Raw genomic sequence first — 26,656 nt, 5'->3', positions numbered from 1 at the left:
GCTCAGTTATCCTATCTTTCCTTTCCTGACATCCCCATAAACAAGCCAGTTCGGGAAGGAGACAAGAAGTTTGATGTCACTGGGTTTGGTTCATTTGCATTGGGTTCTGTTGGCTGGGTTAGAGCATGTCATTGGTAAGATCAGGTTGCAGCCCTGGTTCTTGGGGGCTGAGTCACCTACGCTTGGTTGCTTGGACAGAGGTGGACCCTGTGCTCTGGACATTTATGTCCCAATGATTCAAGAAGGATGATGGGCCACATGCCCCATCTGGGTACTGGAAAGCAGTTCCAAGCATTTGTCTTTCTAACGAATGAAACAGGGAATAACGTTATTAATTGACTGGACCAGACATATTTACCCTGATACATATTTACCCTGACACTCAGTGATCTAAATCCACTGACTGCCATTTAGTTTGAACCAATGATGAAAATTGCTAATCTGCTATGTCACCAAGTAATAACTTATTCTGGAGAGTTAAGAGGTAAGAGGCACAGTCTTGGGGTAGAGGGTGGGGTGACGGCTTAGCTGGGAGGCTGGTCCGCTCTGTGATAGGTGACTCCCAATGCTGACAGACTGTTGAATAGTTTTAGTTTTTTTAAATTTTTTTTTAATTGGGGAATATTGGGGAACAGTGTGTTTTTCCAGGACCCATTAGCTCCAAGTCAAGTTGTTTTCAATTTAGTTGTGGAGGGCGCAGCTCACTAGCCCATGTGGGAATCGAAGTGGCGATCTTGGTGTTGTGAGCACTGCGCTCTGACCAACTGAGCCAACCAGCCGCCCCTGAATAGTTTTTTAACATGAATGATTTCATACTTTGCTGTGCTGGGCACTGTGAGGTGGAGCTCCTTCTCTCCTAGGGCTTGCTAGGAATTTGGCCAAGACCTGGGACCACTTAGGAAGCTTTGTGTTCTCCCAGTAGCAGCATTTTTTTGTTCAGTTAAATAGTTAGTGTTTATTTATTATGACCATGCAAATATTGTAGAGCCAAGGAGGGTACGATAATTATGTTTTCATTCTCGTTTAACCTTTTATTTTTTCCTGGAGTTAATGATTAACTCATGTTCTCCCAATTAGCATAGTTTTCTATGTACCCATATTTTTCTATTTTACTATTTTTAAAATTTATTCTACCATAATTCCTTAAACATTTTTTTTTTCTACCAAAAACTTACACCCATTAGCTATCCTGTCAACTCCATTCTTTCCATCAGGCGTCCTCACTTCCAGAGCCCTTTCCTGTTGCTTTTTAACCTAAGAAAGGGTGCAGGGAGTAAATTTTTTTTGGTCTCTGGAATATTCTAGAAAGTCTTTATTTTACTGTCACACTTGGTTGATAGTTTGCCTGGATATAAAAATGTTAGGTTGAAAATAATTTTCTTTCAAGATTTCAAAAGTATTACCTCCTTGCCTACTAGGAGTTGCTGAGAATCTGGAATCTCCTCCTAGTAGATTTCAGAGTTCCTGTTGCAAAGTCTAATGATACGCTGATTTACATTCCTTTGCATATGGTGTGTAGGTATATTTCCTCTCTGGAGTCACTGAGGAGTTTTCATTTACGCAGGGATTCTGAAATTTCCTGACAGTGTTTGGGGTGAATCTTTTGTCATTCATGTGCTGGGTGCTTGGTAGACCCAGACGCAGGTCCTTCAGTTCTGGGAAATGTTCTTGTACTGATTCTCTGATCATTTGCTCCTGTTATGCTGAAACCACAGCCATCGTATTATGCTCCAACTCTGTGGGTTAAGCTTTCAGGGAGGGCACATTGGAGATGGATGGCTCAACTCTGCTTCACGATGTATGAGACCTCATCTTGTGGCCGGGGTTGGTGGGTGCTTAGATGGCTGGAGCTGGCTGGGATGCTGAGCTGGGATTGTGTGTCTGAAGCTTTGGCTCTGGCTTGGCTCCTAGGTTCTTCTCCTTATGGCATCTGCTGGGCTGAAATGTCTAAGATGATTTCTTCACTTGCATGGACTGGGGTGTCTGGAATATCTGAGAATTGGCTCTCAATGCCACCTCTCCATTTTATAGCCACAGCGTGGCAATCTCAGGATAGTCAGACTTTTGACATGCTGGCTTGCTCTCCTTACAGCAAATGTTCCTAGAGATGGAGGTAGAAGCTTCAAGGGTTCCAATGACTCAGACTTGGAAGTTAAGTAATGTTACTTATATCCCATTCCATTGGTCAAAACTGAGTTGTACACTAGCCCATAGCACTCTCTCCTTGTGTCATGGATACAAAATCTTATCTCTCTGAGGCCATTAATTATAGTATTTTTTGAAGTCTCCATTGGTTGCTTGCATTTGTCTGTTTCCTTCAGGTTCCTCTTGATTGTTCTGATATGCTCTTCCTTGTGTTGGAAGCTTTCCTTAAATGTCTGGCCATCTTTGGCTGTCTTTCTGTACCCAAGAAGGAGGCACTAAGAAGTGGTTTGGCGACTCTGTGTGTTGGGAAAGTTGTGCCAGCTGGGGGCTTCCATGCAGGATGATGATTGGGTAGCAAGCTGCCCTTTCTGTTGGAGGAACCCAGATACTGTCTTTTCTGAGGGATTGTTCAGTTTCTTATGGTGGTGAAACTTGGGGAGGTCACTTGGCTGTTGAGGAAGTGATGGGTTGGGGACATCCAAAGTCTCAGTGTCTCAAATATCAAGCACTCCCCCAGGTAGTCCATCCCTGGTCCCTCTTGTAGGCACCTGTAATTTCTTTTTTTTTTTTTTTTTTTTTTTTTTTTTTTTTTTTTGGTTGTTGAGAGCCCACTGGCCCATGTGGGAATCGAACCGGCAGCCTTCGGAGTTAGGAGCATGGAGCTCTAACCGCCTGCGCCACCGGCCGGCCCCCACCTGTAATTTCTTGTAGGCTGAGTTTTCCTCTAATTTCGTCTATTATGTTTGTTTTTGTCAGTTCACCCTTTTTTTTTGTCTTTTAAAAACCTTATTCTAAGGGGATTCAGAAGAAGCAAAATAAATGCATGTGATCAGTCTGATATGTTCATTATGGAAGTCTCAGTAGGCTGCAGACTATATCTGTCTCCATCTGTACCTTCATATCTAATCCATATCCATATTTATATCTATCTCTCCTAAAGGAAGTAAGAGAGAACTACTTAAAAATTATTTTTTATTGTGACCCATGTTATACATCCAAACTGAAACATAAAAGAGGCACCCATGTACTTGCCATCCAGGTCAAGAAATACTAATAGGCTGGGAAAATGCTGCGATTCTGTGCCTTTGTGACTCAGTGGTTTTGTGATTTTGACTCTGAAGCTGTCTGAGGCCATGACCTTGTGAGCTGGCCGCCTTTGCTCTGACCATGACGTAGCTCCCTCAACTGAGGCCAGACAGTGCCAAGCAGAACCACTGACCCCATGAGGGAAGCAGCTCACCGGGCAGTTTTCAAGTGAGACAGTGCGTTAAGCGCTGGAGGAGATGCGCATGTAGGTTAGTGATTTTCCTCAGCCCTGGGAAATGGGGCCTCTTGTAAATGGGGTGACTTGCCCACTACCCCTTTCTTGGCACTCACCCTTCTTGTGGCTTTTGTGCTCTGGGCCATCCGGGTGTGGTCTTCCCTCTCTCACTTCTCTTTTCCTGTCCCACTAAGGGCTCCTGTCCCTTCCTGCCTTTACGGCCCTACCTGTTCTCCCTGGGAACACGCCTCCCATGGCTTCAGCCTCCACCTCTGCTCTCCTCGCACCTGTCTCTGTTTCAGCTTCAGTTCTTTTCGTATCCCACCTGGGTATTCCAGGGGCCTTGAGTGTATCCAGAATGAACGCAGTGTCACCTGCCTCTTGCAAACCAATTCTCCTCCTATGTTTAGCTCTCTTCCTGCTTTACTCTCAGTCACCAAGTGCTCTTAATGTTGCCTCTGAGATGCCTACGGATCTGACCCTCTTGTTTCACGTCTATGGTCATAGGCATGGGGAAGCCCTTCCCATTCTGTTCCCCCCTTCGCCTCCTCCCTTTCCAGTCCCTCTGTCCTCTGCTCTGCTGCCATAGAGCCCTCCAGCAAAGCCCTGTAGGTCAGCCGTGCCCTGCCTTTGAAACCTGCCACTCCCTTGCCCACGAGAGAGAATTCAGCTTGCTTAGCACCTGCTTCCCAAACTTCAGCCATCCGCAAACCGCCTTCACTGTTTCTGTCACGTCTGCGTGCCACCTGTGTTAGTTACTTAATAGTTTCCTGTATCAGGCTCAGGTTTTAAAACTTGGATAAACTCGTTTTAAGGCAGTGTTATGTCCCTACCATAAAAGGAAAATCAGAGTGGCCTTGTCACAAATGGAAGGTCACTGTAAGATAAATAACTATTACAGTCAAGTCCACCCCAGGTCACACTCAGCTGCCAGGAGGGAAGCATGTACCCCACTCTGGGAAAGTGTGATGTGGGTGCTCCTTTCAGGTGGGCTTCTCTCCCATGGGCAGTGCATCACAGTGGTTCACGTTGTGCACTGTGGAGCCAGCCTGCCGGGTCCAAGCTTTGCTTCGCTCCTTTCCAGCTGTGGCAACTTGGGCAAGTAAATTAACCTCTCTGAGTCTCAGTGTGCCCATCTGTAAAGTGGGGTTAATGATATTGCTGCAAAGGGTTGTGGTGAGTATTAAATCAGAAAGGATATGGGGCTCACTTGAAATAGTGCCAAGTCCAGGGTAAGCCCTGAGGACTGGTAGTTTTCACTTCTCCTTTCTGAGGGCCTGCTAAGTGCCAGGGATGTGTTTCCTCTCCCTCGGCGACACCAGACAGTCCCCCAAAGACAGGCTTTGCTTCCTCCGCCCCCCCCCCCCCCCGTCCCAGCCTCTGCTGCTGTGGTTTCCCTTTCCTTTTTCTCTCCCAGGCAGATGCTGGCCTTTCCCTCCAGGTGTAGCTCAGCTGTCACCTCTTTTGTGATACCTTAGCTGGTCTCCCAAGGAGACCTATCCCTCTCTTCCCCATGTGCCCATGACACTTTATTCTATATCTGTTGTAATCCCTAACCCCCACATAATGTTTGGGAAATGGATGTGCCACGCTTTCAGGTTGGTTTGTGCATTTTCACTTCTGCCTGGATTGTCTTCTCAGATGCTTGTAAACCATACACGCATCGTCCCCCATGCTAGGACACAGCCCACCTCGGTCTCCAAGAACTCAAGCTTAAAGCACATGAGCTTAAGCCTCCTCATATCCTCTCCTCATATCCTGCTGTGGCACGCAGGCCAGGCAGAGCTGGCTTTGTCATTGTGGTGGGGAAGGGCCATGGAATTGGAGCTGGAGATCTTGGGGGCGGAGGACCAACTCTCGAATTTTCTGACCCTGTGACCCTCAGGCCCACACAGAAACCCTTAGAGTCTCCACTTTCTCATCTGTGAACTGTGTAGCACCAGTCAGTTCTAAAAGCTGTCTCTTCAGAAAAAGCTGATTTCCCTCAGAGTGTGGAGATTTGCCTGTCTGTGCGTGTCGGGTGGTCCATCCACTTTGAGACGTGATGGAGGAGGAGGCTGATTGTCCTCCCCAGCCAGGGGCCATGGCGGGGTCTCCATGGCGGGGTCTCCAGGGCTGGTTTGCCTTGTTGTATCCTGACTCCCCCTGGCACCTACCCTGGGCCCGGGTTAGGGATTCAGGGTCTTCCAGGGAATAGCAGCACCTTACCCATCACATGTAGCGAGAAGCCAGTGTGACCTTTGAAGCTGCAGGCATGGAGTATCACCCAGGCCTCCTCTGGGTCCCATGTGCAGCCCCATCTGGCCACCTGGGCCTGTGGAGTCACATCTGGCACACCTCTGGCACAGCCCTGGCCTTGTCGTCATTCCACTCCTTATAGGGGACCATAGACCCCTTGGACCTGCCCCCCTTCTCTCCCCTCACACAGGGCCCTGGCACTTGTGCTTTATAAAGGTTTGTTTATAAACCAGCTGTGCTGCCTAAGACATGACCTCTCCCTTCCCGCATCCTGTGTGGAGGTGAGTTGGGGACTGTGTCTCCTCTCCGGAGAACAGGAGAGAGGCTGGCAGTGGGGTTTGGGCGTCCCCACTTCTCCGGGCCTCAGCGGCCTTGTCTGTGTGATGGGGCCGTTGGTGACTCCTATTGCTTTGTCTCAGAGCTGCTTGTCTCTGTGCCTGTGAACCCTGGGATCGGGTGGCACGGTGCAGTGGGGGTTGCTAGTTTGCAACCCCTGGGGAGTTTTGAGTTATCGAAGGTCCAGAGTTGTGCTCTAACTCACCAGGATTCTCCTAGAGTACGTATGGAGATGGGATGTGACAGAAGTCCACCCTGCCAAGTACTGACAGGTGAGCAACGCCTGTTTCTTTCCAGGCATCTCTCCAAGGGGGGCATTGGGAGGCTGTCCCTCGACCCATCGGAGCCTCTCATTCCTGAATCCTGTGACTCCCCTTCCCTCCCTCTGCACCCCTGCCAGCTCTTCTGGGCTCGTGTCCGTCTCCTCTTCCATAGGAGCCCCTGCACAGGATGACGTTAATGTCCTCACCTCTGTGTCTGTCCCCGTGGGGTTTGAAATCAAGTCATGTGCATGTGCCAGGACTTGGTGGCCCACACACAATGGCTGTGATCTCCATTCTCTGCCTCCCAGACTTAGGGTCCAAAGTATGTGGGCCTTCGAGTTCCCCCAGGTTTGAAGCCATCCCTGCCTCCCCTCCAGCCTCTGATGGGCTTTCTGCCTTGACCCTCTCCATCATGCCCACTTTCCGGCTCACTCAACAACAGCTTTGGCAACAAGAACAGTGGCGATCAGTACAGCGTTTTTTGCTGAGTAACTGGGCACTGTGCTGAATGCTTTACAGGCTTCATTCAGACCATCCAGTGAGGTGGTATTGTCACACCGTTTTACAGACGAGATCGCTGAGGTATGGCGAGGTGAATCATCTGACCAGGGTCACAGACCTCATTGGGGTGTTGCTGGAATCCCGAGCTAGGCCTGTTGGACCATAGAGCCAGCGCGTTTGACCCACTGCACACCCGCCTCCCTTGAGGCTGGAGCCTGGCACTCTCCAGCCTGCTGCCAGGCTGTTCTGCCATGCGTGGATGGAATTTCTGGAACGGGTTTCCTATCCATGGGGATGCCCCAGCATTGCTGGCTGTTAGAATGCAGGCTACGTGATTGTGCCGCGGGGTCTTGGGTCTCTGTGGACAGCAAGGTGGACAGCTCTGGGCATGGACCCTCAGCCCTCAGCCAGCTCCACCCCTGGCCTGGAGACCACATCATTCTCTGCCACCACGGAAAATGTCTAAGACTCCAGCCATATTGAGGAGTTGAGCAATTCTCTGAGTCCTGCGCAGGAAGGTTGGAAGTTAGTGGGAGTTGGGAGTTAGCGTGCCCATTCTGCAGAGGGGAAAGCAGAGATGCCACGACCCTAGGGCCCAGCTTGTCTGTCATCGTCCTGGCCGCTGACTCCCTTTTTCTTCCATTGCATTGCTTTTTATGATGATTTCTCTTGAAGCTCTTTATTTTATGTGATGTTAATATTTTATTTCTTGTTGTTTGTGGTCGAGTTGGTTATATAGGATGTAGGAATGTGAAGTTAGAACTCTTAAAAACCTCTCCGAGAGAATGTCTGTGTTGCAAGTACTTAAGAGTGCTGGGAGTAGGGAAGAAAGGTATTGCTTCCGTTCTCTTTTGTTTTTCCTTCCTTCTTTCCTCCTTCTGTCCTTCCCTCCCTCCCTCCCTTCTTCTTTCCTTCGTTCCTCATTCATTCATTCGTTTTTATTGAGCTATAATTCACATATAAGGTGTTGCTTTCATTCAGCAGGTGGGGCTTGTGAGGAGCCCCCCTCAGCATCTTACACATTGCCACAGAGGAAGAACTTGCATGCAGCCCAGGGCCCGGTGGGCACCAAAAGGCAGACAGAGAAGACATTCAGCAGCAGGAATAACAGAAATGGAGCCCATCTAGCCCCTTCTTTCTTATGCCATTTAAAAAAAATTGAGATATAATTTATATATGATCAAATTCACCCCTTTAAAATGCATAATTCAGTGTTTTTTAGCATGTTCACAAAGTTGTACAACCATCACCACTATGTAGTTCCAGAACATTTTTATCGCCTCACGCTATAATTCCCTGTACCCACTAGCAGTTATTGCCTATTATTCCCCCCAGCTCTTGGCAACTACTAACGGCTTTCTGTCTCTGGATTTGCCTGTTCTGGACAGTTCATATAAATGGAGGCATGCAACATGTGGCATTGCGTGTCTGGCTTCTTAAACTTAAGCCTAATGTTTTCAAGGTTCATCCACGTTGTAACATGTTTCAGTGCTTCATTCATTTTTATGGCCGAATAATATTCCATCTTGTGGATAGACCACAGTTTGTTTATCTATTCATCGGTTCATGGACATTTGGGTCATTTCCACCTTTTGGCTGCTGTGAATAATGTTTCTCATTCCTTTTGGTTTGGTTTTCCTGAGAAGCTCTTTGCAGTGGCCAGCTGTCTATATTTCTCTAGCTTGGCTCTTTGGAAAGTTGGAAAAAGCGCAGCCAAGCGTGGCAGGTGGCTGGGGAGCCGGTGTGAGCGGTGCAGATGCAAACAAGGGGAGTCTGGGAGAACTCTGTGCCAGAGGGAGGGCTTATGTGGGGCGCCAGAGCCATCTGATGGTGAGTGGGTATGTCTCCTGTTGATTATTAACCGATGTTGTGATCCTGAGAGTAGATCCCTGGGGCTGGCATTGGTGCTTATTGGAGATGCCAGAGATGTTTTCAAAGATATTACAATTGCCCTGGACCCTTGTTTCTTTCTCTCTACTTGGAGACAAAAATCACCATTTTATGACTTATGATGATAGTAAAGATGATGATAATCATGATAATGACGGTCTACATTTGTAGAGGACTTTATGTGGGGTTCCCGGAAGAACCATACTTGAACCCAGGACTCTCTTGATTCTCAGTGTAGGGCATTTTTCAGAAGTGTGTGACCGATGATGGCTACAGTGACCTCAAATGGTGTGAGGCAGAGCCAACCAGACTAGAGATGAGAACCCTGGAGGCCAGGCTGCTGTCCGTGGGCTCCTCCCATGCGAGTCTGTCCAGTTCCCTACGAACAGCCCCATTTGGGTGAATCATCCATTTGGTTTCTCGGCTTCTATTCTAGGCTCTTTGATCATTTCCTCCTGAGAGTTGCATTTGGCTAAAGCTGGCTAGGACTTCTCCGGACCTCCCTGTGCCCTCCCAGCAGCCACGCTCTGGGGAAAGAATCCCAGAGTAGAGAACCTCAGTGCCACGTGGCTCTGGGGCAGATGCTGAGCGGCTGCGCCTCCAGGATCCCCCACCAGAGGAGGGTGGGGACGCTCCTCACCTGCCCATCCACACCTGGTTTTACCACCTTTCTTTCTCTTAGCTGAGCGAACGATCTTCCTCCTCCCTTCCTCTGTCTTCTCCCTGTCCTGCTTTTCCCCTCTTCTGCCCCCATCATCACCTCTTGTGGGTCCCTGTTTGTGTCTGAGAACCTGTGTCCTCGGAGCTGTATGTGGGCATTTGGCTGGCTTGGATGGAGGGGCAGTTTTCAGTCTTAGTGCCATGACACAGGTCAAGATCGCTGTGGGTTTCTAGAAAGAAGTTTCAAAGAAGTGTAAGGGTGCTACCTCTGCTCATAATTTACTTTCGCTTATAATAAGTTAGAGCAGATTCACTGACAGAATTGTGTCACTCTCACCAACTTCCCTGTGATACGTTTGCCTGAGAAAGGGCTGGAATCACGTTGCGCACTGGAGTTCTCACTCGGTCTTATCTCAGCACCAGCGGATGGCTGGGCCTGGCTGTCCCTGGGAGGTTGGCTCACACGTGACTGTCATTGGTTGTGAGGGGTGGGGCAGGACAAGGTGAGGTCGAAGCAGAGATTTCACCCTCCTTGTTTTGGATTCTCCAGTTACAATGCCAAGGCTAGAACCTGGCCTTGGGCGGTGTTTTCATTTCACAGGGCTGCCGTAACCAAGTGCCACAAATGGGCAGCTTAAAACAGCAGACATTTATTGTTTCAGTTTTGGAGGCTAGAAGTCCAAAATCAAGGGGTCAGCAGGGCCATGTTCCTTCTGAAGCCTCCAGGGAAGAATCTTTCCTTGTCTCTTGTCGCTTCTGGCAGTGTCCAACAATCCTTGGCATTGCTTGGCATTCTGGCTCTGCCACTCCCAACGCTGCCTCTGTTGTCACATGGCGTTCTCCCTGTGTGTCTGTGTCTTCACATGGATGCCCTCTTCTCCTCTAAGGACACCAGTCACATTGAATTAAGGGGCCAACCTAATGACTTCATCTTAACTTGATTATATCTGCGAAGATCCCATTTCCAAATAAGGTCACATCACAGGTACCTGGAGGTTAAGACATCAGTATATCTTTAGGGGACACACAATTCAACTCTAATAGGCAGTTAACTTTTAAATAAGTGCCATTGGCTCCCAGTAGGGAGGGCTGGAGTCAAGTGTAAGGCTGGTTCAGTGTGGTTTATACCCCGATGGGTGCCACTCCAAGCCATCTGTATACTAAGGCAGAGTAGATTCTAATTTGCGGCCAAGGGCCTGTGTGTGCTCTGAGTTCTGATTCTTTTAAGAACAGCAGCCGTGCCTTCTGCCCACCATGGCATCCCCTCTGGAGCCCTGGAGCTAGCATGAGGCTGGTAGCCACTGGTGCTCATTCCTGCTCTAGCACCTTCCAGGCTCCCAGCCGCATTTGGGAAATCCTTCTGGCAGAAGCTGCCCTGGGCTCCCACGTGATAGTCCCTACCACTCCCTGGAGACTGGTCCCAGGAGCTTATGCCAGTGTGCAGGGAAAACAGGCTGCCGCAGTGGAGAGGGGCTCAGCCCACGGAGGGGAGGGTTAGGCATGGGAACCCTTTGTCTGGGACGCATGGACAGTGGACATCTTGCGCCTTATGGAGAGAACCACACAGAGTGACCATGTATATATATGAGTGTCCCTTGATCACTGACATTAAAAACCTGCCATCATTATCCTCCCGTAGGATTTGTGTTTCTGGAGAGCCAGGGTGGCTCTGGTCAAGTTTGCCCACAAGCCATCTCGAGGGTGGTAGGCCAGAGATCGTCAGCTAACCCCCAGCAGTCCTATAGACTGGTTGGGGGGGCTTGTCTCCCCTTCTCTTCCCTCTCTGCATACTTTTCCCTCCCAGGCTCCCAGCCCCCAAGGGGAGCGGTCTTTGTCCGTCCTTGTGCTCTTGAAGCTCCCCATCCTTCATCATCCTTCCTTCCTTCCCTTTTCCCCATCATGGCTCTCAGGGGCGCAGGTCCATTGAGGAGCAGCAGGGGCTGCTTGAGAGAGCGCAGAGTGGTGGGAGGGGGCGAGCCGGTGTTAGACGCAGCTCTGTCGGCTCCACAGGCAGGGGAAGGCCGGAGCATCCCCGCCGGACCCCACGATGGAAGGGGAGGCTGGTGGCTCTGACAGAGCTACAAGAAGCCACATTCAGTCGTGTACGTGCATGTGCACACACATGTGCTCTGTCTCAGCCTTCTGTCTCTTGTGCTAATTACAGTCTGGATCAGGAAGGAGGGGACCCCCCCCCTTTCCAGCCATCAGAGTGAGACCAAGGTCCAAGAAGAAAGAGGGGGAAGGCAGATGGAGGAGCAGCGAGGGGGATTGGCAGGTTTGAGGTTAATGGGGTCACGTGGATCCTCCACCAAGCCAGATGTGCACGTAGCCTCCGTATCCAGCTTCCTAGAGGACAGGCGGCAGAGCAGGCAGGGCTTGTATCAGAGTGGATGGGGCCCTATGGCGCCTGGCCGGTTTCTCTTTGATGGGGCCTGCCTGGCTGAGGGAAGCTGGGATGGGGTGGTGTCTGGGCTCCAGGGCAAGGGCTTGCTCTGGAATGGCGGAGGGCTGGGCTCCGTAGGGGGCGGGCTTCTCATGAGGGAGGTTGGGGTTGGAGCTGTTACCCCATTGGTAGGATGTGGGCTGGAAGGAAGTACAGAAGTATTCCCTCGAGGTGGCAGGGCAGTCATCTGGTCATTTAAGTGGGACCAGGTGTTAGGCTGACTCAGGCTGGGGTTCTGGAGAAGGAAACAGTTGCAAAGTTGGGGGGTTTGATGGCTCAGCCCAGTCTTCTAGGCTCTTCATAATGTTATCCTTGCCTTCCCTCCCATCCCAGGATATAACTAGGGCACATCCGGGACACCAGAGTCCCTCGTCTGGGGACTCCCCCAGGTTCTGCCCAGCTGGCCGTATTGTGTAACTGTTGTTCCGAAGCCTTATCCCACTGCAAACATTCTGCCTAGTGATCGGACTGCAAACCAGCATTTCCTGGTCACCAGCAAGGGCCAGATGGAAAGTGGGGAGTGTGTGAGAGCAGCGAACTTGTTGCAATCATGTTGTCATGGTGACACAACTCTGTTTAGCTGCCTCTCCCCATTCTAGCCCACATGGACTAAAATAAGTTTTACCTGCAACTTACATAGCAGGCAGTCCCGCCTTTCCAAGGTCAGCTCTCTGGCTGGTGCATGTGTATTTAGAGACTCCAGGGAGGACGAATTGCAAACATTTAGCCCTCTCCCCTTCTTCTCCCACCCCATCCCCAGTCCTGTATCTCATAGCCCCATAGTTCTCAGACGTCAGCGTTGTATCAGAATCATCTGGAGAGATTGTGAAAATACAGATTCCTGGGCTCCATCACCGGAGAGTCTGGTGTGCACCTGAGAATTTGCATTTCTCACAAGTTCCCAGGTGCTGCTGCTGCTGCTGGAGCAGGGAGCACACTTGGGGCAGCCTTGCTTTAGATTTTAGTACGTGCCAGCAAAAAAATGCACTCCACTCTCGTTTTGCTCAGTGTGCGTGTCAGACTGCGTCCTTAAGCCCAGCCACTCTTCGAGGAGAGAGGGGAAGGTGCAGGCAGGCCCCCACTCACCTCTTTTGTGTTCCATGCCCTCCTTACAGGAAGCAGGAGCTGGCCAACAGCTCGGATGTGACCCTCCCAGACCGGTCGCTGTCCCCTCCTCTCACGGCGCCTCCCACTATGAAGGTAAGAAACTTAGAGTTGGTTAGAGGGAGGGGAAGTGGGTGGGGGAAATCTCAAGGCCTTGCTTTGTATTGGCACCAGACCGTCCCAGTGGGGCCCACTGAGTGCCTAGATACCTCTGGAAACAGCATTCCCTTGAGCTCACCAGGGAAGGAGGAAAATGTGACTGTGAGACTCAGGTGTTAGGGTGTGGTCAGGAAATAGGGACTGAACAGGGTTGGCAGGACGCTTGGTAATTAGCGAGAGGCCTTGTAGAACTGTGGGCCTGGGTTGTGGAACAAGAAGCCCAGGCAGGAGTAAGTGGGAGAGACTTAGAATGTAGCTACAGGCTGGTGCCTTAAGCGGCTACTGCCCAAAAGGGCTGCCAGGAACTGGGGGGTGGGGAAGAAGGGGTCCTGTGGGCTGGGACCCTCCTGGGACCCGAATGGCACTTGCATCCTGATCTTCCTGCCTCTGACGGGCTCTCTTGGGCTAGCCCTGTCGTCCCAATCTCTGTGGGAGAATGAAATGCCTTAGAGGTTCTGGGGAGCCAGTAATTCTTTTCCTATTGGCACTTTATTCACAAGTCTCTTTCCTGGGAGACCACATCCCAGGACCTCAAGTCCAAGCCCCTTTCATTCCTGGAAATAAGCCAAGGGGGCAGCACCATCCACCTACTATGCCCTTCCCCTTTACCTTTTAGTCTCCCCTGGCAGGATGGTCACATACACCTGTGCTGACCCTCAGGGAGGACTTTGGCTCAGCCAGTATTCCTACCTAGGCAGCAATGCCACTCCCTCCTTTCCTCCCTCCCTTCCTTCCTCCCTCCATCCATCCCATTTTGCCAGGTAAGGACTACTTCTGAAGAAGTCACCTGCCTCTTGAATCATCAGAGGGGACATCTAAGCCAGCCCCCATCTCTGTCCTGGAGCTCTTCTGTGAGGTGACTCCCAGGGAGATAATTAGGGCTCTTCTCTATTGCTCTCTGTTGCACTCTCTCTTCTCTGACCTAATCTGTTGCAAAATGATACCCCAGAGGAAGTAGATGAAAACCATCTTCCCGTTATCATCCCGTGTTGAATGCCCTCCACGCACAGAGCTGGTATGCATGGGCGAATATCATGGAATGGCAGCCAGAGCCGGCCCCGGTTGGATTAGAAGTTCAGGAATGAGTGGGGTGTACGGCTGACTGAGGACTCCTGTGCTCTCTTCCTGGGGGGGTCTCTGGGGGTATTGAAAGCCAGACAAACTTCATCCACCTACTCATGTTGCTGGCATCTGAGCCAGGTGCTGGGGTGGTTTGTTTGCATGAGGTAATGCTGAAAAGTGGGGTGTCAGATGCTTGTCTCTGTGCTTGTGGATGGTGGGAGTTTGCAGGGAGAACTCTGAAAGTTTCCGAGGAGGAGTCACTGAGTTCTCTTGGCAGGCTTTAATTACTCACACACACATTTAATTCATTCAACACCCAATATTTATTTGAATGCTGTATTAGTCAAGACTCTTGATTTCAAGTGACAGAAACATAACTCACTTTGGCTTAAGCATAGAGGAAATTTGTTGCCTTCATAGTGGCACGTATAGACTCCAAGCATGGCAGCATCCATGCAATCTGTCTCTTTCCATCGCTCTTCTATACTGGTTTCTCTGTTAAGCTCTATCTTTGGTGGCAGGATGGTGGCAGCTGCTCCTACTTGGTAAATAACTCCAGTGAAAAGAAGAGTCTTTTCCCTAGTAGTGCTAACAAAAGTACCTGGGAGGAAGCTCATTGGCCTGGCTTAGGTCACATGTCTATCTCTGAACCAATCATTGCAGCCAGAGAGATGGAAGGCTCTGACTGGCCAGGCTTGGGTCTCATGTCCACCACCTACACCCTGAGAACCAAGAGTGGAGGAGGAGTGGCTCCTCAAAGGAAAATTGAAGTAAGTGTTACTATAAGAAAAAGAGAAAATGGATGCAGGGCAGATAAGACCAACAGCTTTTCACTTCCAGTTTTGACCATGTGCCAGTGCTGAGTGCTGGGGACCCAGTAGTGAATAAGACATTGTGGCCCCTGTTCTGGAGCTTGTGGTCTAGCTAGGGAGACAAAAATTGGAAACAGAATTTCAAGAACGAGGGATGGATAGTTAGGTGTGTTCCAAAGGAGAAGTGCAGCGTAGCTGGGGGTCAATATAAGGTCTGTGGAGGGGGGACTCTAACCTAATCTTGGCGAGGGTCAGGTAGGGCTTCTTGGAGGAAATGATGTTTCAACTGAACCCTGAGAGTTGAGTGAGACTTAGGCAAAGATGCAGTCAGGGTGGAGGAGAATGTTCTAGAAGCTTACCCCTGGAAGTGAGGCCAAGAAACCAGTAGCACCTTCGTCATTTGGGAGTGCCTTAGAAATGCAGCATCTCAGGCCTCACTCCTGACAACTGAACCGGAATCAGCATTTTACCCACATTCCCCTTCATGTGCACTTTACAGCTTGAGAAGCACTGCTCTAGACTCTGGAAGGCCCTGACGCAGGAGAGAGAGAGCTCCTCCACCTGGAGCACCCGAATGGCCCAAGCGTCCATAGTTAGGGACGAAGAGTCAGACCCTTGGAAGTTTTGCTGAAGATTTTGGGCTTTCTCCTAATTAAGGCATTTAAGTCTCGAAGATTTTAGTCAGAGGAGTAAGAGGATGGGACTCTGGAAAAGTCACCTTGGCTGTTGTGTGGAGAGTGCGTAGGAGGGAGCAGAGTGGAAAGTGGGAGATGAGTCGGGAGGCCTCCCCAGGACCCTGTGAGGAGACGACGGTGGACTGAGTCTGAGGGCTGTGTGAGGTGATTTGGCAGTGGTCGGATTTCCTAGGAGGTAGACTCATGAAATATGAAGACTTGCTGGGAGGGAGGAGGCAGGCGTGGGCCTGGTTTGGAAGAATTGGATAAACGTTACAGCCATTCTTTGAGATGGAGTGCGCTAGCAGGGAGGATGAGAGCTTACGTTCTAAGTGCTGGGTTGGACATGCTTGAGACATGAATGGGGGTGTCAGTGAGCAGCTGGGTATTTGGGGGCCAGGCTTCAAAGGAGGGTCAGGACTGGAGGCAAAAATCTGGAGTCATTTTCATAGAGGTGGGAATTGAAGCTTGGGGTGGAGGGTTGGGTGGGGGCAGTGAGCTCTCCAGGGAGAGGGTGAAGTAAGAAGAAGCTTCCTGGGCCGGCCAGGGGGATCAGGCGGTTGGAGCTCCATGCTCCTAACTCCGAAGGCGGCTGGTTCAATTCCCACATGGGCCAGTGGGCTCTCAACCACAAGGTTGTCAGTTCAATTCCTCGAGTCCCGCAAGGGATGGTGGGCTGCGCCCCCTGCAACTAGCAACGGCAACTGGACCTGGAGCTGAGCTGCACCCTCCACAACTAAGACTGACAGGACAACAATTTGACTTGGAAAAAAGGCCTGGAAGTACACACTGTTCCCCAATTAAAAAAAAGTCCTGTTCCCCTTCCCCAATTAAAAAAATCTTTTTTTTTTTTTTAAAAAGGAGAAGCTTCCTGGGCTAGCACCTTGCATTGCAGAGACTGGTGTGGAGGGGGCTGGAGACATGGTGAGAGGAGCGTTTCACAAAGGAGGGTTGGGCGGCTGGAGAGGCCAAGTACGACGAGCGCATGGTGTCCTCTGGGCTTAGTGGCCTCGTTGCTGCTGCTCACGTAACCGAGAAGAGTTGTAGGGAGGGATGGGTGTGTGAGGAGTGAGTGGAGATGGTGTGAGAATCAGAGGGTGTAGACAGTGCTTGTGAGGTGGGAGCCTTGAGTGTGTGGCATTGCTGAAAGGAGGGGTCCAAGAGGTTATAGGGAGATACAGGAGAGAGGAGGGCTGATCAGGAATGTGGAGCATGAGTAAGGCATTATTAGTTAACACATGGATTCATTTGGAAAATGAGTTATGAACATCCGCTGGGTGCCTGACCCTATTCTGCTGTGGCAGCACAGGGCCAGCAGCACAGGGCCAGCTGGCTGTCAGCGGGTAAGCCTGGCTTGTGTGGGACCCCACGTAGGCTCAGAACAGGGCAGCAACCTGCAGGGAAGTCTTCGTGACCGATGGTCACAAGACAGCCCCACTGCCAGTGCTCTGTCCTTCTTGTCTTTTTATTCTTAAAGATTTTATTGGGGAAGGGGAACAGGACTTTATTGGGGAATAGTGTGTACTTCCAGGACTTTTCTCCAAGTTAAATTTTTGTCCTTTCAACCTTAGTTGTGGAGGGCTCAGCTCAGCTCCAGGTCCAGTTGCTGTTGCTAGTTGCAGGGGACGCAGCCCACCATCCCTTGTGGGAGTCGAACCGGCAACCTTGTGGTTGAGAGCCCAGTGGCCCATGTGGGAATCGAACCGGCAGCCTTCGGAGTTAGGCGCATGGAGCTCCAACCACCTGAGCCACCGGGCCGGCCCCCTGTCCTTCTCATCTTTGAACTCAAGAATTTCCCAGCCTGTGACTTTACTGTCCAAGGCCCCAAGGCCAAGGTCAGAGCTGGGAACTCAAAGGAAGATGCCAGGGGTCACCTGGGGACTCACCCTGGGGGTGGGACCCTTTTGTGGTTGGCGTTGGAGGTCAGTATGTGGCGTACTTGGAGTTAGGGGTCTCTTTGTAACTGTCTTTTGGGTTTATTCTTGCCTAAGACTTAGCCTGTGGCTGTGGTTCAAAGTCTGTTGTCTGTGGCGGGGACATTTGTTTTTCCCTTTGTGTAAAGCTAACAGATCCATATGGGACTTCAGACCACGAGCCCCATTTACCTCACCCGGCCTCCTCCACGGAGGGAGTCCCTTTTGTGACTTACTTATCAAGTCGTGTTGCTGGTCATTGGAAGCTTCCCTGCATTGAGTTCCTTGAGGGCTGTCCTGCTCTGTGGGTCCCCAGTCCTGGCTGGGGTGGGGTGCCTGACAGATGTTTTATGGTGTGTTGACCTTATGGGACCTCCAGGTGGGAGAAGCTTAAACTTGATCTTCTATTTCTCTGGTTTGCTTGAATCTTACATCCCAGCTGACCCTCTATCTCCAGGTAATACTCTTCTAAATTAAGCTCGTAGATATATGTTCTTCGCCATGTGGGCTGCAGCCCCATCCTTCCCCATCTGTCTCATGTGGGGTCACCTGGGCAGACCTGGGCTCCCACCTGCAATGAGGGCAGGATCAGGTTCTCGACCTCCTGGTTGTTATTATACACCGAGGTCTGAGACACCCGAGGTAGAGGCTGGACTCTCTCCAGGGTCGCTGGCCCTGGGGGGTTCTACCGTCCCCACGCAACATCTGGGCAGTGAGGGAGGGTCTCACCCGGTTCCCTTGGCAATGCAGGTTGGGTGGGGCAGGGCTGGCAGGCATACCCCTTTGGTATTGATTAGCTGGGGAGTCACAGAATGTCAGGGATGGATGGTCTATTTCCTTTATAGGTAAATTGGGTGGAAAATGACTCGCCCAAGGTCCCCCTGAAGATACCGTGTTCCTCCTGTAGTCAGCAGATTAAGTTAAATTCTAAGACCCAAACTATTTTTGGTAAAGTGCTCTCTCTTCTCATCCCACCCCCCACACGCAGGGACAGCCCTTCCTCTAGTTGCTTCTCCCATCTGGAAGGGACTGGTGGAGGAATAGCTAGCCTCCAGCCTGAGAATCTCTCCCCCCCAGGCCCCTGCCCCCCACTGCCATGCCTGTTGCAACTGGTCCCTGACTCACCCTCCCCCACCTCTTTGCTGTTTGTGTTTTTCAAGGGGATTTTTTTCTAATATGAAACTGAGAAAAAGCAACCAGAGAAAGAGATGCGGAGCAGATGGGCTGAATGAGAGCCCAGTTCCCAGCCAGAGCTCAAACTGTGGATGACGCAGGGTGGGCTGGGAGAGGAGTTGGGGGCTGTCTCCCTGGGAATGCTGTGGATTGTTTCCAGGCCCACGTTTGTTGTCATCTTGTTTTCATGCCCCAATGTATCAACAGGCTTTTAGGGAGGGCTGGCTTCGTGTGCCCAGCACTGCACTGGGTCCCATGGGGTCAAACCAAGGCCGCAGACCTCACCCCTCAAAGAACCTGCTGTCTACAGGGGGCCTTCCTTGAGTAGAAGAAACCATATGGCTCAGCATGTGACAAGCTCTAGTGTGTCAAGTGGCTTTTCAGAGTGGTGGAGAGAAGTAAGGACAGCTTTGTGGGGAGGCGGAGTGGGGAGTTAGAAGGGGCCCTAATGGCGAGCATGGGGGTTGTGCTAGCCCCCCTGGGCCCAACCGTACACAACCACCTTCCTGGGCTTCTTGAAGTGAAGGAGTTGGGGTTGGGTTGAGCCTCCTGATTCTCCTTTAGTTCACAGTACGTGTGCAGAGTGTTCGTTGAAGGTGACAATGCTGGGATTTGATGTGACCTTGATTTGAACCATCACCACTGGCCTGGGCTGGCCTGGTCAGCTGGGAGGTGACTGTTGTTCCGTCTTCTCCACCCCCTTACTGCAAGTCTGAGGGCAGCGCCTGCTCAGACCTTCCTCTTTCCAGAAGAGGATAAAGAGGCCCGGGGTTCCTTCTGTGGGGTGAGCAGGAAGTCTTGTTCCTACTTCGCTTCCTTGGTACTTTGCTCTCCCGGACTCATGAATGTTCCCGAAACCCTCTGAGGTAGGTCAGGCAGGTATGTAAGTCTCCAGATGCTGGGGAAGAAAATGGAGGTCAGAGGAACCTTCTCTTCTGCCGTCTCTTCCCTCTGGGCAGAGCTGCGCTGGTCTCCTTCTGTCCTCCCAGGCTCACCAGTTGCCCCCAGGCAGTCTCTCTCCCTGGCAGTGGGCTGGGGCTTCCTTTCCAGTTTACAGCACAGCCCCAGGCCCAATGCAATCTCTTCACTTTGCCCCTGGTTCCTACCTACCCCCTCCCTTCCATCCACCTTGGAAAGGGTTGAGTGAGGGGGTACCAGCATCCCTCAGATCTACCCATTTTTATGGATGAAGTAAGGAGGCATTTGTGGGCAGGATGTGGGGAGCCTTCTTGGGTGAGGGCAGGGAGGGCTGGAGGACATCAGCAAGGAGGTTTGGTTTTCCCTTCCGTTAAGAAAGCCCTGGAGGGGGACATGAGAGGACAAATATTTGTTCCCCTCATTACTACTGCTTCAAGAGATTTAGCTGGTCCTCTTGTTGATGCTCTGTGAGAGCCTGTGAGAGCCGTCTCTGGTCTCCCCACAGACCCTATTTATGTCTCCTGTCCAGATGCCATCTCCTCAGGAGCCACTCCCAGAAGCCCTTTGATTTCGTATCTGCCAGTGGACAGGGAAACCCCAGGGCAGTGCAGACGTGAGGAAGGGCTTACTTGGGTCTGCATCTATGGGGATACAGCTTGGAGGCTTGGACCCTCATGTCTGCTTAGCTGTGCATATATATAGTATATATTGTTCCTGATTTTGTTCATGTTTTAAGGCCAACTAGCGTACACTTCTTGCAAATTACTTTACGTGTAACTGGATTTAAAAAAATGGACGTACATCGAAACACATAAATCTTAAATGCGTACTTTTATTACCCATGCGACCCATACTCTGATTCAGATGTAGGACGTTTCTGCCATTGTAGAAAGTTCCCCATGTCCCTTTATAGGCAATCCCCTCCACCCCGCAAGCAATCAGTGTTGTGATTTTTTTCACTATAAATTAGTTTGGCGTGTTCTAGAACTTAATTGAAAAGGAATTATGCAGCATGTACTCCTTTGTGTCCAATTCAGCATAGTATCTGTGAGATTCGCTCATTCTACTGAATGTACCAGTAGTCTGCGTATGATGCATAATTTTTTAATTCTCCTGTTTAGTTGTCTCCAGTTTTTGGCTATAGTGCATAAGTTTTGCTTTGTTTTGGACATGTGTTTTCATTTCTCTTAGGTAAATATCTAGAGTGAAATGCCTGGGTCAAAGGGTAGGTGAATGTTTAACTTTCTGTGAAAACGTCAAACTTTTTGCCAGACGGTTATACTATTTTACGTTTCTACGGGGCGGTGTTACAAGAGTTTCAACTGTTCCACGTCCTCATCCACATTTGCCATTGCCAGTCTGTTTAATTTTAGCCACTTGTCTGGGCATGTAAGGGTATCTTGTTGTGGTTTTAATTTGAGTTTTTCTGATGACTAATAATGTCGAACACTTCTTCAGATTCTTACAGTTTCTGATGACCATTCTTATAGTGTCTTTTCCCCCTCTTCCCCTTTTAAAATTGGGTTGCTTGTCTTCTTGTGCATTCTTGACATATTCTGGATACAAGTTCATTCTTTTTCTTAGCGGTGTCTTTGATGAGCAGAAGTTTTCATTTTGATGCTATCTGATTTACAGATTTTTTTCGTTTCTGTGTCCTAAGAAATCTTTGCTTACTCTATATCACAAAGATTTTCTTCCATGTTTTCTTCTAGAAGTTTTATTGATTTAGCTATAGGTCTAAGATCCATCTTAATGTAATTTGTATAAAGCATGATACAGGGGTCTAGGTGTATTTATTCCCATATGGATATCCAGTTGTTGAAAAGACAATGAGTTGCTTTGGTACCTTAGTCAAAACTCCATGGGCTGTGTGAGTGCACCCATGTCTTTGTATAGTTTGTCTCTGTAAGCCATGGTGTTTCTCTAGATCAGGGATGGCAAGTAGGTGACGCTTGTGCTATCAGTCCACCCTTCTGCCCCTATGGCAGTTATTAGTAATTGATCACGGCACTCTTTCCCAGAAGTTTAGACATGGTCTCAGAGTCCTCTCCAACAAAGCACTGCAGGCAGCCACTGCCAGTCGTTTGGAGTTGACATTTGAGATGAATTACTTCTGGCATCGCTGATTGAAATTGTCAGAAGAAGTTATTTGCTCAAGATTCCACAACTGGTGAGTGCAGAGGCAGGATTTGGAATCAGGTCTTTTTGTGTGACACCAAATCCTGTGCTGTCTTATCCACTCCTCTGGACTTCTTGGCAGGAATCATTTAAGTGTGTTACTTAATCTCCCTGACCTCCGGTTTCTTCACCTGTGGAATAGGTCAGTGGCCACCTAGAAGAGCAGCTGTGCAGAGTAGTGAGGTGGTGGAGTGAAGTAGCTGGTGGAGTGCCTGCACGAGTAAGTGCTCAATAAGTGGTAATGTGATAATGGGATAATGATGACGGTGACGTGGTGGTTCTTGCCCTTGAAAAGCAGTTAGATCTTCTCTCTAGGGAACTGGCAGCCAGCAGCACAGGAGAGTCCCTTGCCTGCTCCCATGTAGCCTTGGGCTCTTGGCTTTTCAAGCTGGGGGCCCTAGAGAGGAGTCCTGCTTCCTAGAAATTGCTAATGGAGCCCAACCCACAGCCCTAGGTGTCCAGACCACGTAGGCCTTACTCCTTCTCCCCTTGGTGTTGGGGAACAGGCCTGCTGGGCTTCCAGAATGCTTTCTCTGGGAGCCCTCTTTCCCGCTCCTCTGATTCTCCAGCCTATTTCCCTTTCCTTCTGACAGGCCACATGGTCTCCTCTGCCATGGCGGTGACTCCAGTTCCTTTGACTTAGACCTGCATCCCTTTGAGGTTCTTCATCAAAAGAAGTGAAGTAATATTGAATCGCAGTTCAGAACACAGTTTCTGGAGCCAGTCTGCCTGGGCTTAAGGCTTTATCATCTCCTAGCTTGTAACATCTCTGTGCCTCAGTTTCCCCATTTGTAGAATAGGGATATAAGAGAACCTGCCTCATGTGGTTGTAATGGAGACGAATTGAGATGATGAACGTTTATCACTTAGAACAGAGGCACATAGCACGTGTGGCAGAAATGTTAGTCATTAGTCTGCCAGAGAACCGCCATGCTTAGAGAGGAAGCCTGGAAGGAAGTACACTGATTTTTCTGTTGTTAATACAGTTTCTCCTCAGGACTCCCTGATTTCCTGCCCTGCCTGGTCCCCACAGCTGAGGTGCCTCTCGTTGTCCAATGAACAAAAATTGAAATTGCATTTGATGTGATTTGCCCCACCTGAGCCCTGTGTATTAGACCTGAAACTCTGCCTGAAAAATGTGGATGACAGTGAGGGTATTGGAAAAAGGCCCCAAACAAAGGCCCTGCCCAGCAAACTCAGACAGACCTGGGGGAGGGTTTTCAGGGAGGCGGCATCCCTCTGCATCACGCTCCCAACTCCTGTAGTGGGCTGCCCTTAGCCCATTGTGGGGACCACGTGGTCCCCATGGGAACAGGAAGACTCTGCAATGTCGGAGTCGTCAAAGGATTTTGGGGTTGGGCTGAGTGGAGACCTAGATAATTCAAGACTGTGGAGAGTTCCACGGTTGGCCTTAGCATGCATTTTATATTTGTCCCCATCAGAGGTTTCCTTCCTAATTCCTTTTGCCTGCGGCTAACATGTAGAGAAGTCTATATTTCTAGACAGACACTGACTGGCCTTGTGCCCTGATAGAGCACTTTACATTCAGGGCGTCTCTGGGGGGTTGCTTCGCACACTGCTCTAGCTCAGGCTGTGCCACCTGCCATGTGGGGTCCCGATTTTCCTGATGGATTGTTCTAGGTCTGGGGTGCAAAGGGTTGGACCTGGGCCTGGACTTTAGCAACCACCTGTGTGACATCGTGCGGTTCGGTCATCTTCTGTGGACCTCAGTTCCTTCGTGTGTAGAACTGAACCCACCCCACCTTGTTGCTGTGAGGATTACAGGAGGAAGCAGGTGGGCAAGGACTTCAGAAAGCACCAGGCACATATAGACATTATGTATTCGTATGTGATGAATACTAGTGGTTATTTTCAGGGCAATGAGCTGAATGCTTGTGGGCTGGTTTCGTTGAGTATCCCTCTCTTCTCCTCTTCCAGCTGCCATAGACACTTCTTCACTGGACCAGCTCAGGAGGGGTTCTCCCCCCAAGCATACATGTCATTTACCTGACACTCAAGCCCAGTGTGTCTGGTGCTTTGGGGGGCAGTTGATGGGGGGTTCTGTGTTTGCTCCTGAAGGGACATCACAGCCCCTGTAGGTAGCTCCTATGTGTCCCCTTCCTGTTAGCTCCCCCTGCCCCACCTCTGGCAGATTCCCTGCTGAGTGTGGAGATGGCGTTTTAGGCCTTAGGTGGGGTATTCATTTCCTGGGACTGCTGTAACAGATGACCAGAAACTTGGTGGCCTAACAACAGAAATTTATTCTCTCACAGTTCTGGAGGCTAGAAGTCCAAAATCAGGGTGTTGGCGTGGTGTGCTCCCTCCAAAGGCACTAGTGGAGGGTCCTTGCTTGCTTCTTTCAGCTTCTGGTGGCACCAGGCATTCGTTTGGCTTGGGGACTCCACTCTCTGCCTCCGTCTTCACACGGCCACCTCTTCTCTCTGGCTTGGCTGTCTCTGCTCTGTGGGTCACTTATAAGGATTTAGGACCTACCTGGATCCACCGGGATCCCATCTCAAGATCTTTAACTTAATTATATTTGCAAAACCTTGTTTCCAAATCAGGTCACATTTGAAGGTTACTGGACATGGACATATTGTTTTTTGGGGGGAACCACCATTTAACCCGCTATAGGTATGGGCTGCCCTCTCTCAGGAGCTCCTGATGGGAGTTTGGTGAGGCTCAAAAGCTGTGCCAGCACCTGCTCACCCTTGTGTAGTTGGATGTCATTTAAGTGTGAGTGCAGGCATGGGGCGGGGTGTCGCAGGGGCAGGGCTGGGAGGATCTGGTCCAGGGCCGTCCCAGCTCAGTATCCTGAGGGACAGGGTGTGTTCTTTCTGTCCTTGCTTCCACAGGGCCTGGTACGTACGGGGCCCACAGTAGGTGCTTCATAAACACTTAGTAGTCGGTGCTTAATAAAAACTCATAATAGACTTTACTGATGGATCCAGCCTTGAGAATGTGACTTGGAACAAAAAAGCCCAGTATTTTCTTGGAGAATTTTCATAAAAATTACTTCCCCCCCAAATAGCAGCCCCCCTCCCTGATTTTTAAATAAAATGATATATGCTTATTATAAAAAAAGTTAAGCAATTGTAAAGTACAGAGAAAGGAAAAAAACCCACCCCTAACAATATCCTCCCATCCAGACACATTCATCCTTACCATTTGCCCAGCGTCCAGACATCTTGGCATCATCCACACAGATAGAGGCATAAATAAACGGGATCTCACTGTTTGTGCTCCTTGGTAATAAAAAGAGTTAGATTCAATTTTACTTGCATCTAACCAGTGGAGAAAAAAGCCGGGAGGCTCAGGCAGAATTGCTGAAATTTGGATAAATGTTTCCTCTCTGTAAGATGTATTAATTCTTATAAGAGTCCTCTAAAGATGAGGTAAAAGATTAAAAAAGAAAACACCCAAAAAAACCTTTGAAGGTAGAGACATTAATTTTGGTTTTTACTAAATTATTTCAACTTTATACATAGTGGTTGGTTCCCTGATTTAAAATATGAGAACCAGGTGATTTTGGAGGGGAGGTGGTACAGTCTGTGAACTTGGCCTCTCAGAGGGCATGACATACTGCTTTTGAGAGGAACTTGTATGCCCTTCCCAGGAGACTGGGCTGATGGGTTCTGCATCTCCAGCCGCATGAGGGGAGCTTGTGAGAGCCCGAGCTCATTTATACATGGAAAGCAAACTGAGCCTTGCTGCTGGATTTGTTGGGTTTGTTAGCAGATGACACGGGCTGAGTTGCTTTGATTTGGCAGCGGGGCCAAGAAGTTTCTGAAATGTCAGATGTGAATATGATGGCTGGTTGGCTCTAAGTGGGATGCCAGAAATGAGGGGTGGATGGCCGGTGGTGTCAGCTGCTGTAGAAGAGGAAAAGAAGAGGAAGTGGGGAGAAAGGAAATTGGAGGTGGGAACGGGGAGGAGGCAAGGAGAGGGAAAGAGGGAAAGACCGGTAGAAGAAGGGAGTGGGGAGGCCAGTGGTGGTAGAAGAAGGAAGGAAAAGGGTGGAGATAGGTGACGTGGAGGAGTTGGGGTTACTTCATCATTAGCTGGTAGGCCTGGGCCCAATTTATCCCCAGATATGCTTTGTTCGACCCACATGATATTTAAAAATTCATTTCAGTGCTGTGGGGGAAGGATATGTTCTCTCCAACTCCTATTTTGCCTTGCATCCTTCCTAACTCCTAAACGTGTCTGGGTTCAGGACCTTTGCTAGATGCGCTGCTGCTCTTTCCAGAGCTCTCCCTTCCCTGGGGCTGCTTATGGAGGTGGCCTGGGCTCCGAGGAGACAGAATCGCATCTCCCCCCAGAGATGTAGTGGGGATCAGGATCGGGCTGGATTCCCTCCCCGCTCCCGAGCCTCCCCCTCTGTGGATGTCCAGATGGGGTTCAGGACAGCATTTGAGTGTCCCTTTGTGGGGGGTTATTCCATGTTTGGGAGAGCTGGGCTATGGGAGACAGGAAGCAGGGGCTGAGGCTTATTTATCTCCATCTCCTCGTGTTTGCTGACTCTTTATTGCACTGGGAAGGTATGATCTCTACTCTTAGAGGGTATGGCACCTACGAGCAGGCAGAGCCTAAGAAACCACGCCCTGAGAGTGACCGAAGATGAGACACCATGTCTACCGAGTGCTCCCGTGGTCCCTTCAAGGGTGGCCTCGGGAAGCGCAAATCGGCAGGAAACCCTTGCACGATGTCACTTCCCCATGAGGGGATGGATCTTGGGGGCCCCAGAGTGACTCCCTCAAACATCAGCATAGTGAAACAGAAAGCAGGTCAGGAACCATGGTCAGATCTGAGGAGCAGGAAGGTGGGTCTTCAAAGTCTTGTCACCCAGAGCCTGCGGGTGCCTGAGGGTGGTGCTGGCAGCGGAGGTAGGAACCAGGAAGCCAGGCCTCTCAGGTCACTGGTGCA

At 50.1% G+C, this 26,656-nt stretch overlaps 1 protein-coding gene across 8 annotated transcripts in view; it reads left to right on the top strand.

The window, feature by feature from the left end:
- Positions 1–26,656, top strand: part of RAP1GAP2 (RAP1 GTPase activating protein 2) — a 211,920-nt gene that overhangs the window by 98,790 nt on the left and 86,474 nt on the right. For all 8 annotated transcript variants that reach the window (XR_013991821.1, XM_081027059.1, XM_081027062.1 and 5 more), the window contains one exon: positions 12,853–12,937. Coding sequence is in view for 7 of the 8 variants with exons in the window: in XM_081027059.1 (XP_080883185.1) it covers positions 12,853–12,937 (85 nt within the window). In the remaining variant the exon portion in view is untranslated. The remainder of the gene's footprint in view (positions 1–12,852; positions 12,938–26,656) is intronic.

The sequence above is a fragment of the Rhinolophus hipposideros genome, assembly GCF_964194185.1.
Source record: "Rhinolophus hipposideros genome assembly, chromosome: 20".
NCBI lineage: Eukaryota > Metazoa > Chordata > Mammalia > Chiroptera > Rhinolophidae > Rhinolophus > Rhinolophus hipposideros.
Note: the sequence above shows the minus strand (reverse complement) of the source record. Positions and strands in the feature narration are given on the sequence as shown.